Source organism: Larus michahellis, chromosome 1 (assembly GCF_964199755.1).
Source record: "Larus michahellis chromosome 1, bLarMic1.1, whole genome shotgun sequence".
Lineage (NCBI taxonomy): Eukaryota > Metazoa > Chordata > Aves > Charadriiformes > Laridae > Larus > Larus michahellis.
This window is the reverse complement of record NC_133896.1, coordinates 118,487,781-118,502,435: the sequence shown is the minus strand read 5'-3', so window position 1 is coordinate 118,502,435 and position 14,655 is coordinate 118,487,781. Positions and strand designations below refer to the sequence as shown.

The following is a 14,655-nucleotide window of genomic DNA, read 5'->3' as shown; positions in this document are numbered from 1 at the left end:
TTAAAAACCTGGAGATGACAGAGTTTCTGGGAGTTACCTACCTAAAGGAGTCTTCTTTACCTGATAAATTATTTTCCTTTTCCTTTACTACTACTGCTATCTATTGGCATAACCATATTATTTTTTTGGGGATTTGTTCAGGGACAAACTGTGGCCTGTGACTGGACGAAGACATGGGGAGCACGCAGTTCCTTTGAAATTAAGTTACCTGGTCCAAGTTTTACTCTCAGCAGTTAACATATAAATGAAATTTCCTTTTATACATTCAATTCAGGCCATTGCATAAACTAAGGGATACACACTGCAGAGTAGTTAAAAACATAGAATCATAGAATGGTTAGAGTTGGAAGGGACCTTAAAGATCATCTAGTTCCAACCCCCCTGCCATGGGCAGGGACACCTCCCACTAGACCAGGCTGCTCAAAGCCCCATCCAGCCTGGCCTTGAACACTTCCAGGGATGGGACATCCACTGCTTCTCTGGGCAACCTGTTCCAGTGCCTCACCACCCTCACAGGAAAGAACTTCTTCCTAATATCTCTACCCTGTTTCAGTTTAAAATCATTACCCTCATTCTATCACTACACTCCCTGATAAAGAGTCCCTCCCCATCCTTCCTGCAGCCCCCTCTAGGTACTGGAAGGTCGCTATAAGGTCTCCCTGGAGCCTTCTCTTCTCCAGGCTGAACAACCCCAACTCTCTCAGCCTGTCTTCATAGGAGAGGTGTTCCAGCCTTCTGATCATCTTTGTGGCCCTCCTCTGGCCTCATTCCAACAGGTCCATATCTTTCCTGTGCTGAGGACTCCAGAGCTGGACGCAGTACTCCAGGTGGGGTCTCACCAGAGCAGGGTAGAGGGGCAGAATCACCTGCCTCAACCTGCTGTCCATGCTGCTTTTGATGCAGCCCAGGATGCGGTTGGCTTTCTGGGCTGTGAGCGTGCATTGCCGGCTCACGTTGAGCTTCTCATCCACCAACACCCCAATGTCCTTCTCCTCAGGGCTGCTCTCAATCCATTCTTTGCCCAGCCTGTATTTGTGCTTGGGATTGCCCCGACTGTGTGCAGGACCTTGTGCTTGGCCTGGCTGAACTTTATGAGGTTGGCACGGACAACACGAAAAGTTGTTTTTCTTTGTGGATGGTCAAGTTCTGGTTGGTGTTTAAAAAACACCCAGCTGTGCATTGATAAACAAAACAACTGGCTTTCAAGTGATTCGGCTTGGCGGTTTGAGGTTTTGTTGTTGTTAGTGTAGAATAGCGAAATCCTTTACAAAAATATCATTATATATTTCTGTGTCAGCCTTCCCCTCTGAGCTGCCAGCAGCAGGAAGCCCTTTATGAGCAGAAACACCTGTGGATGTTTCTCATTTTTGTGCGCATACTTCAGCCTTTCAAAGGGCATTCCTCGACTTGCAGCTCTTCGCTCAAAGTCAGGAGCTAACCCTTTTGTTTTGTGAGACCATGGGGTGAATATTTTTGGCCGCCAGGCCCCGTCCGTGGGAATTCTCGCCCGGAGTTAATCACAGCAGCGTTTAAACCGTCATCAAAACTGACTCTTGAAAGAAAAAAAAAATCTTCGGAGTACGGTTCTGGCCTGCTGATGGAAAAATCTTTTAACAGATGTGTAAGGGAAGAGCACGGACAGGCATACGTGGGGTTCGCAGCCATCGGCAGGGCGGCGCCGTGGCTCCCCGCGGCAGGGCAGCGCCGGGACGGCTGCCTGGGGGGGCGCCGGGCACCGGGAGAAGCCCGGTTCTGCCGTCGCCACGGCCGCCAGCAGCAGCGCCGGCGTCCCACCTCCCCCAGAGCCCGCCCCCTCCCACGCACGGCTTCTGCTTACAAACAAATCACCATTTTCATCCCTGTTTACAAACAATCGCGATTTCTATCCTCTCAGAAACCACCACCACTAAACGCGCACACACACACCTCCCCACGTCGGAGCGAGGCGGCGGGAGGCAGACGGGCGCGGCCCCTCACACCCCTCCGGGGCTCCCCCCGCCACCCCCGGCCCCGGGCCGAGGCGGACAAAGGCGGCGGGAGGCGGGGAAGCGTGAGGGGCCGCGACGGGCCGGGCCGCGACGGGGCGGCCCCGCCGCCGCCGCCACCCAGGGCGCCGCCGGGACAGCCCGCGGGGGGCGGCCCCGCCGCGGCGGGGGGCAGCGGGCTCGGCCCGGCCCGGCCCCGACGACGCCGCCCGCCACCGCCACCCTCCCCACCCCGGCCCGCCTCCGCGCCGCGCCACGACGGGGCGGTCGGCGGCTCCGCGCCCGCCGCCGGCATGGAGGCAGCGGGGCGGCGCGGCCGGGCCGAGGGGCGGCCGGCATGGGGGGTGCTGCTGCCCCCTTTCCTCCTCCTCCTCCTCCTCCTGGCAGGTCAGCGGGGCCGCGGGGAGGCGCGAAGCCGCAGGCAGCGGGGTGCGAGCGGGGCTGGGAGGGCGGCGGGGGCCGGGGCCCGGCGGTTTAAGGCAGGGGCGGGGGCTTCCCCTTCTTGCCGGTGATGGAACTGGCAGCCGGAGTTGGCAGAGCTCTGCGGGCTGTCTCGGCAGACCTCTCTCCGGGGCAGGGTGAGTCCCTCCCGGGCTGCGGGGAGGTTAAACCCGCGCCCTTCCCTCGGCAGAGACGCCGGGGGTGTCCCGGCTCCGCGCCCCGGGGCAGGGGCGAAGGCACCGCGCGGTACCGCCGGGTGCGGTGGGCGAGCGGGAGCCACGGGCGGCTGCTGGGCCGGCGTCCGGTGGAGTGGCCGTGGTTGGGTTGGGGGCAGAGATGGCGGCACAAGGGCTGGTGCCAAAAATGGGTAATGGCGCAGAAAGGCTGACGCCTTGGCATGGGGAGTGCTGCGAGGGCAGCAGTGCAAAAGCCTTGGCACCGGGAGCCCCATGCGTGGGCATGGCAGTCCTTCCCCATTGCTGCTCCTTCGCTGCAGGGCCCCTGCTGTTTGCTGGGCTCCCCTTTCCTTATGGAGATTGCCATCCCTCCGACTGCCCCGATCCACTTGTGGGTCTCCAGACTGGTGGGTTGGTTGTTCTGCTTTTTTGTGCAGGTGCGGGTCTCTCCTACAGGGGCAACTGCACGGGTTTGGGGCACAGATGCGTGAGTTGGCCCCTGGGCTGCCTCGCACAGCCCTCTCCGGCCCTCCCCGCGCTCACTGCTTGTTTTCAAGCAGACAGAGAGTGAGCAAGTTGAGAGAGCTGACTTAGTCTAACAAGCAAGGTTAAGGTTTTGGGATGGATGAGCCGTTCCCCACGCAGTCAATGTTCAAAGGAGCCTGGGGGCCAGGTGGGAACTTGCAGCCGGAGGTGGGTCGGGAAGGGGAGCGTGGCTGCAGCTGAGAGGAGATAACGTTGCCTGGATCCTGGTGCGCCAAAAGTTGGGCCAGCACAGATGAGAGACAGTAACGGGAGAGCGGGAACCCCATAGCACAATCTGCTGCCTGGGGAAGGGGAGCCATGGTTTATCGGGAATGCAGGAGTGTAGTTTGTCACCTTCGCTTTCAGGTCTCCACTGTGGCAGCGTGCGTTTGCATGACCGAAGAGGTGACCAAGGGTGTGTGAGGCAGGGGGTCCTTTTGGGTTCATCCAAGTGGTAGCTGAGGTCCTGGCAGTGGGGAAGGTGAGACTGGGATGAGATTCAGGAAGAGGATGCTTTTACAGTGCATTGGCAGTACCCAGAGACGAGAGGCCAATAGCTTTAAAATAGCTTCTCATGGCAACAAAAGAATGCATGTTCTTCCACGTTTCTTAGTTGTAAAGAGCTCTCATACTGTTGTTTCACAATTTGTGTTGTTCCTCAGCCCGGCAGGGCATCGCTGCTGGAAACATTTATGGCCCTGGCTGGGCAGGACCATCCTTGGCGGTGGGGCAGAGAGGGCACTGCTGACCCCGCTCCTGGGCACCGCCGTGCCACGCTGGCAGTGGCCACGGGGCTGGAGCAGCAGAGCAAGGAGAGCCGCTGCCAGCTGGCACGGGACGAAGGAGCCCGAGGCAGCTCTGATTTACACCCCGGGGTTGGGGCTGGGCAGAGACCGGGGGAGGCAGCCAGTTCCCATTCGGCTTCCTTCTCCTCTCCTGCAGCTCAGCGAGACAGGCAGCGCAGCCTCAGGTGTCCCTCTGCACTCCTTGCTGGAATGGAAAAAGGTGATCTGTGGCGTCTTGACGTTTCAAAATGCTCTTTTTTTTATTTTAAATGATTAAGTATGAGAAGGAGCTGATATGGCCAGATACAAAATACCCATACACAAAGTACCTAACTCTGAACTTCCTACTGAAGTGCAGAATGAGTGGGAACGGGCTGCCATTTGGATTACAGGGTCAGGTCGCGCCTCGAGTGAAGTCCTGTGATTGTATAAAACTGTTAGATTGCATTTTCTTTAAAGCTGTGCTGTACAGCATTTTGTTGTTGCTGCCATTTGACCGCATGAATGTTATTTTTATTCAGCAGAAGATTGTCTGGCTCAGTGTGATAATGACTGCAAAGCCTACTGCTGTGATGGGACTACTCCCTACTGCTGTTCGTATTATGCCTACATTGGGAATGTCCTTTCGTAAGTATATTTGCGCTTTCGAAAAAAACCCAATGTGCTGTGTTCATGGACTTGATGTAAAATCGGTTTGTGGGAAACTGTGTTTTGACAATAAACAGTGGCAGGGTTTGGGTTTTTTTGAGTTGGGTTTGGTTTGGGTTTTAGCTTGCTGGTAACAAACATCAGTATTCTTCTAAAGTCTCACGTAGCGCATATTTTTGAAGCATACCAGAAAGCTTGCTAAAATTGAGGGTTATGTCCTTAGCTTGTGTAGAATTATATAATTTGTGGACGTAAGCTTTAGAGGTGGTTAAGAACTTTGTTTCAAGCTCTTCAGATGAAAAGAACTGTGAATAGAAATCTTGTGGGTTTTGTTGAAATGCTTTGTTACAATACCTGAGTCAAACCACTATTCAAATGACTTGGACTTGAGATTCTTTTTTCTTTTTTTTTTTCCTTTTTATTGACTTGTTTGGTTTTGTCAAGGGGTGTTTTGACTTTTGGTGGAATTTATTGAATAGATTCTAGGTGAGGGTAATCTGACCCTTTAACACTGCAGTATGAATAGCATGTTTCACAGTGCTTAAAAAAACCACAGCAGGTGAAATGAGGTGGGTATGAATATTTCCTATCTAGAGAAAAATAGAGGAGTAAAGTGTTGATCAAGAACACAGGCTCCAGTGCAGCTGTTAGCTCTGCATTGGTGAGGAAGAAGAGAAGCCTGCGTGCTAGTGTACCTGACTCTAGGCTCTGGGCTTAATTTAAGTGACAACCCATAAGTATTACACTCATGTGCAAGGACAAATTTCAACAAAACATAAAATGTTGTTCTTCAAGACAGGGCATCTTACCTTCTGTTTCGTCAAGCCCACCAGTAATTTCCTTAACCTTTAGCATGCAGCCTGTGGCGTATTTTTGGTTTGTATTCTTGACTAAAACCAGCAAAGGAAAAAGAGGTATGTCATACGGACTGCTCAGTGCTTGGGGAGGAGTGAGTGGGAAGGTGGTAGCTGTTTTTTCTAAAACGGCTCCTCTGTTGCAGGTTTTGTTTTAGCCGTGGTACCTGGAGAACATGCCAGTGCTCCCTTCAGCATATTTTATAGCACTTTGAAGGAGTAGGCAGAGTGATGGTATTTTAATACAGAATTGATCCACAGTTTTTAAAGCAGATCAGACACTTCCTGAGCTAAAGTAAATAAAATGATGATAGAGCACCAGAATCCTTCATTCCTCTGGAAATAAAAAAGCGTGTACTTAAGATTGATTACTGTTGGAGAATGACAAGTGATTTTTTTTCCCCCGCTCACCTAGGGAATGTCTGCTTTGATATTTTTTTTCTTTTCTCATTCCAAAGTTGCTTTCCCATTTACATGCGTGGAAGGAGGTGCAGTTTTTGAATATCTTATTCCAGCTCACATGTGGTTAGGAATGATGGACACAATAGCATAGGATGTTACATTATAAGAAAAAGCCTTCCCATAGAGCAACAAAGCAAGTGGATTTTGTGTCCCACTTCTCCGTGAACATCACTGGCATTTGTCTAGCCTGATGTCAGAGCTCTGCTTTGGAAAGGTTTGACCAGGGGATTCTTTAGAGTGACTGCTGAAATGTTCAAACCATGCCTTCAGCGCCAGGTTGACACCTAGTCTTTTGTATGTTTATTTAACAAATGTAAACAGCTATTGAATTAGAGCTGAGTGCAAGTGGCTGTGACACATGGGAAGGGTTCGTGTGTATCTGGATGATTTTGAATACTGGAGGGGCTCTTACAAGGGCCGTTTGCCACAACATGTCTCGGAGACATTTGATTCTTCTAATTTTTCATGGTTAAGTACTCCAATTCATAGACTCAAAGACCAGTCAGGAGTCATTATACTTCTCTGACCTGACATTTTGCCTGATTGAGCCGTAGATTTATTTTTTTTTCCCTAAAAGCTGTTTTGGGTGTGTCTTCTTTAAACATGGGTAATCTCATTTTGAAAACTTCAGGCGTTAATGAGTTGACCATCTGTCCTGCTAAACTATTCTATAGTTCATTTACTAACATTGATGGGAAATTTTGATGGGAAACGAAGGTTGAAATTCCTACTGTCAGCTCTTAACTTATCTGCAAGTTTGAAATGTGGCCTTAAATAGTCATCATGACAGCTCTCAACCTTATCACTGAGCTGGGTGAACTCTGTCAGCCTCACATGTAAGATTTGCTTTGTTTTGTTTTGCCCTGCCCAGGGGTCAATTCTTTGGCCTTCCTTTGAGCTCCCTCTAGTATTTTCACTTCCCTCTTCAAGTGTGGCTAGCAGGGCTGAGCACGCGGTTTTGACAGAAGCCTTGCTAGGATTATTTTTTTCCTGTATCTTTCTTTGAGTCCCTATTTTGAAGGAGCTATCTGTGATGATCACAGAAGACATAAATGAACTTGGCAATTTGTTACAGCTCCGAGTCCTTAAGTCACAGTCTTCAAAGCACGTCTCCTGCTTTAAGCCTGCAAACTATGCTTTGCTAGGGTTACTACCTTGCATTTAGTTGCATTGCAAAAGATGCTACTGTGACTTTAACTATGGTCCGTAAGAATAACCTTCTCGTTATTTGGCACTATATTGGTCTTTTTTTTTACGTGCAAGCTTTTCCCGCAGAAGTTTCATGTTGCCTCACTCACAAAATGACAAACTGATGAAGTTGCATTAGAAGAAGCCACTATCCCTGGAATTTGGAAATGGCCACTAGTGACTATCTGCTTTCTGTTAACTGTGTGTTGAAATCTTTCAAAGAACCATTTTTAATCCAACAAATAGGTGTCCTTATAATTCCACGTAATACTGTTCTTTATATATCCATCTTTTCCCATGTTGTCATTTTTGATCCTACTGTCTGCGCCAAACAATGGACTCGATCTGCATGGGTGCTTTCAGAAGTGCATTTTTGCTGTCTTAAGCATCATTAGTAGCCCTCAGTGTTGTGTTGGCTCCTCTGCTTCTTTAGAGGTTGCCTGTGCTTCATTTGTTTGTTCCTAATTTCTCTGCTTTCTCTGTTCTTTATAAATCTGCATGTCTTTCTGAAGTTTCTGCACTGTATCTTCTCTGGAATGTTTTTTTTCACAAGCGTAACTTTCTTTTGCGGTTTTGGAAAAGCCTTTTGGTGTGCAGTAGGTTCTTTTTTAAAAATTCTCTCTTTTGTTTCACGACTCTCACTCTTCTCTTTCTAGACCCATATGCCAGCAATTGCTCAAACAGACTATAAACACCAGGCAATAATGTATATACTGATTTAAAAACAGAGTCAGTGTGACTAGTTCATGATCATTGATACTTAAGTTGCTTGTAGCTTTTAGGTGATGAATTAACTCTCTTCACTCATTAAAATGAGATTCAACATTGAGATATTCCATGTAGGGTTTTAGAATTTTCTGTTTTAAGAAATCATCATCTTTTTAGGACACTGGGGAATTATTTTTTTTCTTTAGTCAGATGAGGTTTTCAGCAAATATCCTCTAGGCTGTGTGCATCTGTGATTAGCCTGTTTTTCTTTCCACATATGAAGAACAGATGCGGAGTTATCGGCTCACTCTAGTATGAGGATTTCAGGGCCTGTAAGAGATGTTCCAGTAACTCCATCTTTAGTTGGACTACAGGTATAATCTGTAAGCATTCAAGGTCTGTGATTGAGTCATCTGTAATCCCATGAGCATCTCTAATGTAAAGTAACACATCCTTCCTACTCCTCGCCCCCCTTCGTGATACCCTTTCAGAGCAAGTTGTTACAGCATTAACGTTCCAGATATATTTCCCTTCCTACTACTTTTCAATAGCTACAGCCTGTCATTATTTCCTCTGATGCATATGCATTTCCTCCTATTTATTTGCCCAGCATCTAATGCTTCATGGTTAGCCCTTCTAAAAATGTTTTTTTCTTGGAAGAATTACAGATTTCTGTTTGGACTTGTGCAATATATCGGAGCTGTGTCTGTGGGATGGAGAAAGAGGTGCAGGGATGTTCGAGTGCTGAGACTGTACCTCCTGCCCACCGTTTCGACTCCCCAACAGAAGGGTGGAGGCACCCTTCCGAGTCATCAGCATCTCCCCAGCCCTTGGTATCAAGAAACTGAAACTGCCCTCCTCCTCCTCAGCTAGTTTCTAAGCTATTGAATCATTTGTGACTGACCTTTTAACAATTTCACTCTGCTTCTGCTACCAGGCTAGGGACTGCAAGGACTGCAGCATGTTTTCTTCCGTGACAGATGCTCCAGGTTTGCCCACAACAGTATCTCCCTAACTAACCAACCGGCAGCATTTTGCCTTCTGTCACTCAGAGGAATTGGGAGACATCTGGTTATTGCCTTCAGCTCCAGCCTCAAACCCCAGAGCTCCTCAGAGGTGGCAGTCGGTACAAAAGGCGTTTCTTCTGCAGAACCCAGATGTCTATGTTTGAGTGTTTCTGACAGTGCTCTTCGTATTTGCTCCTGAGAGGCCCCAGATTGTCTGGCCCTCATGCTTATCCAGGTGGATTTTCTGTGGGCTAATTGCCAGTTTAGTCATTCCCACCACATTGTGCCTTGTGTTTATCATCTCCCACAGGTAACTTTTGCGCCGTGGGGAGCTCTCTGGGCAGCGATGTCAATAGTTGCATATTGTCGGGGGTGCTTCTGGATGCTGCCTTTGCTCTTTCACATCACTTCACAGCCAGCGGCTGTGAGTTGCTGTGAAATGATCCCAGATTCCAGGTAAATAATGGAGCAAAGAGGACAAATAGTCCAGCTGTTCTTTCAAATTAATACTACTGTGCCAGTTGAATATTCAGCGGAAATGATGGGAGTTACACCCAGATTTAGCCCACAGTATTTAAGAAAACTCACTGATAAAATATTCAGCCCTGGTGATTGGTCCATATTTTCCTGGATAAGTCTTTAAGGGTAGTAAGCTGGTATATTGGCTTAAGGAGAAGAAGAAAGCTAAGATGCAGTGATGCTACATTATATTGCAAAGTGTATGAAGTTTCTTGGTAAATGTCTTCACAATGACTTACTGTAAGGCAACTTTCATTTAGAAAAGCGAAACAAAGTAAAACACATGATTCCAAGGACTTCAAAAGTAACTGGAGGATAAAGTAACTAAAAACTTTAGAGAACTGTAATCTTATTACAGGTTTTGAATGGTGATTTGCAAGAGAGTAGGTGGAAAAATCTTACTAGGGATAATGAGGAAGCAACAGCCTGCTCTGACCGCTGAAATATCAGGTGTTATTTACATGAACTTAATGTATGTTGGAGGGGGTGATTTTTTTGGGTGGGTTTTTTGTTTTAAGTCTAGAGGTTGCACAATGTGGCCAGGAAGGAAGGAAGGCAGACAGAGAGAATGGGAGGAAAAGAGGCAGAGAATACATTTTGTGTAAAAATTGTGTACATGCTTCAGCCTGAAGAAAAACTCATGTGTAGTGTATCTGAGTGTGGCATTTGATGTGAAGTACTTGATTATATCCAGTAGTACTTTTGAGAAAAGCAGCTGACCTCAGAGAATGCCATTTTTGTTCATGAAAGGAAGAATGTCCCCTAAGCTGATTCACTTGATATGAGAATATGGGTTGGAGGGTGGGTATGGAGGAGGAGTGCACCAAAGGACAGAATTAACATTTTAAGAGTTCAGAATATAGAGATGTAGTCTCTGGAGTTCATAGTGAATAAAAAAAAATAATAATCAGGAAGCTTGGCATTCGCTGTAGATTCCAAATAATTAAAATTAGACACTTTCAGGCATCCCACAGTAAATATGTGAAGCAGCATATGGGCTGGGGTTGATTCTGTGTCTGCAGTAGAGTTGTATGGTACTCTGCTTAAAATAAAATTGTGTTCCTCTCCATCAACATAATGTTCAAAATTTGCCACGATTGAAGCACTGTGGGACAATATGTAAAACCGCAATTTACCTGGAAGTTGCCATTTTATGTCTCTGGCTCTGTGACTTCTGATAAGATGCCAGAGGTGCCCCAAAAGCCTAGTTCAATAATTGTTTTTTTCCATTTGGCTTGAGTTGTGGCTTCTGATCAGGTGAGTCTCCCTGAATGAGCACACGGAGCAGAGCCTGAGGATGCTTGTGCTGAGTGCTGGGGGCTGGCTGTAAACGTGTCATCGGCAAGGGCAAGACTGATAATTAGACTAAAACCATTTCCCATTCATTCTAAGAGGTGAACAGCAGTTCAGCCTTTTAATCCTTGGTCATAAACATCTGGAGTACCTGTGGAAAGATGCTATCCGTGCGTCAGACGGGGAAAACCTCTGCAAGAGAGGTATCCAGCTCTCTCTGTGCAGGGGGTTGATCAGCCGCAGCTTAGAGAAAGACCACATTTTCATTGTAAGATCTGCTGGAGAGAGAACTGGTATTCGAAATGTGACCTTTGCGAAGCGATTGAACTTCCCGTTGTTTTTTGTTCCGTGCCTATTGTCCCAGTTCATATCCTTCAGCAGAGAATGTGTAATCAGATTTACGACCAGAGCAGTGTCTGCTCTTAACAACGGCTGCAGAGGAAACCCTTGTCAGCACCAGCACAGGGCGCCTCTTCTTTAGCCCTCTGTGTTTTCATTTCTGACCCTGTGTTGTGACAAGCAGCTCAGAATGCAAAAAAACTGGTTTTGTTTGCCAAACTGCAGCTCTCAAAAGTTAGCTCCCGCTTCAGGTCTCCCACCTCTTTTTTTGGGGGGTGTCTGACTAACTGATTTGAAATGTTTGGGACTAATTGGACCGGGTGCTTTTGTTTGTTTGATCGGTTGTGGAAGTTTAGGGGGTTTTATTTTAGTAGGTAGCCATAAGAACCGGAATACTCTTTTTAGTGAAAACTGGAAGCCTTTGTAAACATGCAAGTTCAGTTGTTCATACGAAAAAAGGCTAGCACGGTTTTGTGCTAAAACTTGAGTTGTTGACATCCCTGTGGATCATCTGTTTCTCATCATTTAGAAGAGTGTTAGAATTTGGCCTGAAAATGGAAGCATTAAGGTATAAATCACTGTAATGCTCTCCGTGGCTTACAGAAAACTCTTAAGGGGGAAAAATAAACATTCATAAGGAATTCAGTGAAATTAGCTTGCTTATATGCAGTTTATTTTGAAAAGATTTTTCGGTGAAAAGGAGAGATAATTTTGTGTTTATCACTTGCAGTGGTCTGTTTTGGAGGCCTGTAGGATTTTCCCATAAGGTTTGGTCATATAAAAGATAAATGTTTTCTTAACACTTAGTAAGACTGATGTAAAGACTGAGCCTGGGGATTACACTGATCACAAGAATACTGTCCTTTCTTCATAAGAATTTTACCTTTTGTCTGTTATTTTATACACACACACCCCTTTCCCTTTTTCAAGTTGGGGAAGGGTCCACCTCTGAATTCAATAAGAATCTGTAGCTTTGTTCAGACATCTGTACATCCAAAGCTTGTGAGAGAATTCAGGTAGTCTGCTAGGCACCAGTTCAGCAAAGCAGTTAAATGCATTTATAACTTCAAGGCAGTGAGTAAATGCAATGGATAGAGTCCTCATCATGTTGAAATCAATAAGCTAATTACTTCAGTGGGGATTTCATGCACTTGGCTCTAATGGGACAAGCTGTAAGCTCAAGTACCTTGTTGAATCCAAGTGTAAGAAAAACCCCATTCTCCTTTCCTCTTCTCTCTTCTTTTCTCTTCTTTTCTCTTCTGTTCTTTTCTCTTCTGTTCTTTTCTCTTCTTTTCTCTTTTCTTTTCTTTTCTTTTCTTTTCTTTTCTTTTCTTTTCTTTTCTTTTCTTTTCTTTTCTTTTCTTTTCTTTTCTTTTCTTTTCTTTTCTTTTCTTTTCTTTTCTTTTCTTTTCTTTTCTTTTCTTTTCTTTTCTTTTCTTTTCTTTTCTTTTCTTTTCTTTTCTTTTCTTTTCTTTTCACTGTGGTACCTTCCATGTTCACTGCTACTTCATGCTCCCTTGCTCCCTGTTCAAGTGCTGCTTAGGTGTGTCACTCCTCGAGGGTCGGGAGATACACAGGACAAATCCACCTCAGCTGACTCATCCAATCCCTGCACATCCAATGCATACATGCCTCCTCTAGCCCCAACTGGAGAATTTCTGTTTTATTGCCTAATTCTGAGATTTCACTGAGCTCGTGGGATTCTCAGAGGATTAGTCTGTTGCATTTTGTACTGGTTGCTCTGTAGTAAGATCACACCAACTCAGAGCAGGGTTATTAATGAAGATAATTCTGGGTCAAAAGCTGTGCAAGAGGGCCGTTTGGTGCTGCGCACAGCGTAATTGCAGCCAATCCAAATAAAACCTGTAGCACTAATTCAATATTTGAACAATATTGTCCTAGAAAGATAAACTCTCATTCTAATCTTAATGTGTCTCTTTAAGGGACGGAAACAAAGTTCGGCGTATATAAGTGAGTTATTAAAAATTAAAGGAAATGAACTATTAATTCACAGGGCAGCCACAACTTCCTCCGAGATTTATAACCTCATCGAGATAGAAATTCCACAGTTCATGTAATCTTTAGAAATTCAATGAAGTTTTCTCCATTATTTTTCTCTCTTTAAAAAAGAAAAAAGTTGTGACGTTTACTTTCAGAATCTCTTCTGCTATCCTAAAAACCTCTTTTTTCTTTTCCTGTAATGAATTATTTTTGTAAAATACAATATTTCTCCTGGGACTTACTCCTTACATAAGTGTTTAGTATGGGATGGGGTGGCACTAATACCACAAACTGGACAGGCAAGTTTCATCATCGTGTCTCCCTCTGTTGGCTCATCCACACAGATAGGAGATTTTTACTGCTATCATTAAATGGAGTTATTCCTTTTGCTCACAAGGGAGGGTTGGTTTAATGCTGAATGTTCCAGCTTCTCTCTCTTTATTGAGGCCCACGGTACAGTTTGTCACGAGCACAAGAGGTACTAAGGATCTACAGCTATTGTTGAAATGTCTGTTCGTCAGCCAAAACGCAGTGAACCTTATTTTTAGGTGCCTTGTGAACTTGCTACACTGCTATTGAAGCGTGAAGGGACTGTGCAAACTATCTGTACTCCAGCCCTTTATACAGTCCATGGTCAAGGTGATCTAATGAAGGTATAAGTAGGGTACTGCTGCCCTGTAGCTATTTCCAGCTGCTGAGCAGCCCACAGGGCACCGGTGTTAGTAAACTAGGTCTATAAAATGCAGTCCCAAATGTCTGTGCCTATGCTATCACATTAACTGCAGTTTTGGTCTCTGATACTCTCTACTGGTTGTTCCTGTTGTGCCTGGGCATTTGACTTTTTCCTTCCAACAGCAGGTTAGAAGGGCTTGAATGTAAGCAGTGTCCCTTCCTTCCTTCCCCTCACCACTGGCAATCCCTCCTCCTCCTCAGTAAAAGGAACAGAATAGAAATAATCCTTTGGGACAGGAGGGAAGCAGTTAGCCTTGGAGAGTGGCATGTCGCCCCATGGAGGGGGAGTCACCTCTGTCTTGCTCTTCAGAGGACAGAGTCCCCCAGGAGCAGTTTGCAGCCCACCGGGTAAGGTAACGTAAACTGGTGAGAACAGGAACATTGCCAAGGAGAGGGGAGGGGGTGGCAGCTGCTGCCTGTTACCTTTTCTACGTGATGTGTATATGTATATACATATGTATACATAGAATCACAGAATCGCCTGGGTTGGAAGGGACCTTTCAGATCAAGTCCAACCATCAACCTAACACTGACAAAACCATCACTAAACCATGTCTCCCAGCACCACGTCTACCTGTCTTTTAAATACCTCCAGGGATGGCGATTCCACCACTTCCCTGGGCAGCCTGTTCCAATGCTTGATAACCCTTTCAGTGTAGAAATTTTCCCTAATGTCCAATCTAAACCTCCCCTGGCATAATTTAAGGCCATTTCCTCTTGTCCCGTTGCTTGTTACTTGGGAGAAGAGACTGACCCCCACCTCTCTACACCCTCCTTTTAGGTAGTTGTAAAGAGCAATAAGGTCTCCCCTCACCTTCCTTTTCTCCAAGCTAAACAATCCCAGCTCCCTCAGCTGCTTCTCATAAGACTTGTTCTCCAGACTCATAGGCCGTGGAGCCTGCAAGTCCCCCTTGCCGGGAGCGCTACAGCCCAGACAGCCCCTGTGACTTTGCCTGGGGTGGGGAACGGGGAGGAGGGAGGAGCGCTGCAAA

The 14,655-nt window shown here is 46.4% G+C and overlaps 1 protein-coding gene across 5 annotated transcripts in view; it reads left to right on the top strand.

Annotated features, from left to right (window-relative positions):
• Positions 1 to 2,195: 2,195 nt before the first annotated feature.
• The window catches only part of CYYR1 (cysteine and tyrosine rich 1), a 58,443-nt gene continuing 45,983 nt past the window's right edge, over positions 2,196 to 14,655 (top strand). The window contains exons 1-2 of one of the 5 annotated variants that reach the window (XM_074600127.1): positions 2,196 to 2,372; positions 4,437 to 4,539. In XM_074600127.1, the coding sequence (XP_074456228.1) occupies positions 2,279 to 2,372; positions 4,437 to 4,539 (197 nt within the window). In that variant the 5' untranslated portion in view covers positions 2,196 to 2,278. The other 4 variants (XM_074600119.1, XM_074600137.1, XM_074600145.1 and 1 more) reach the window with 4 other exon arrangements.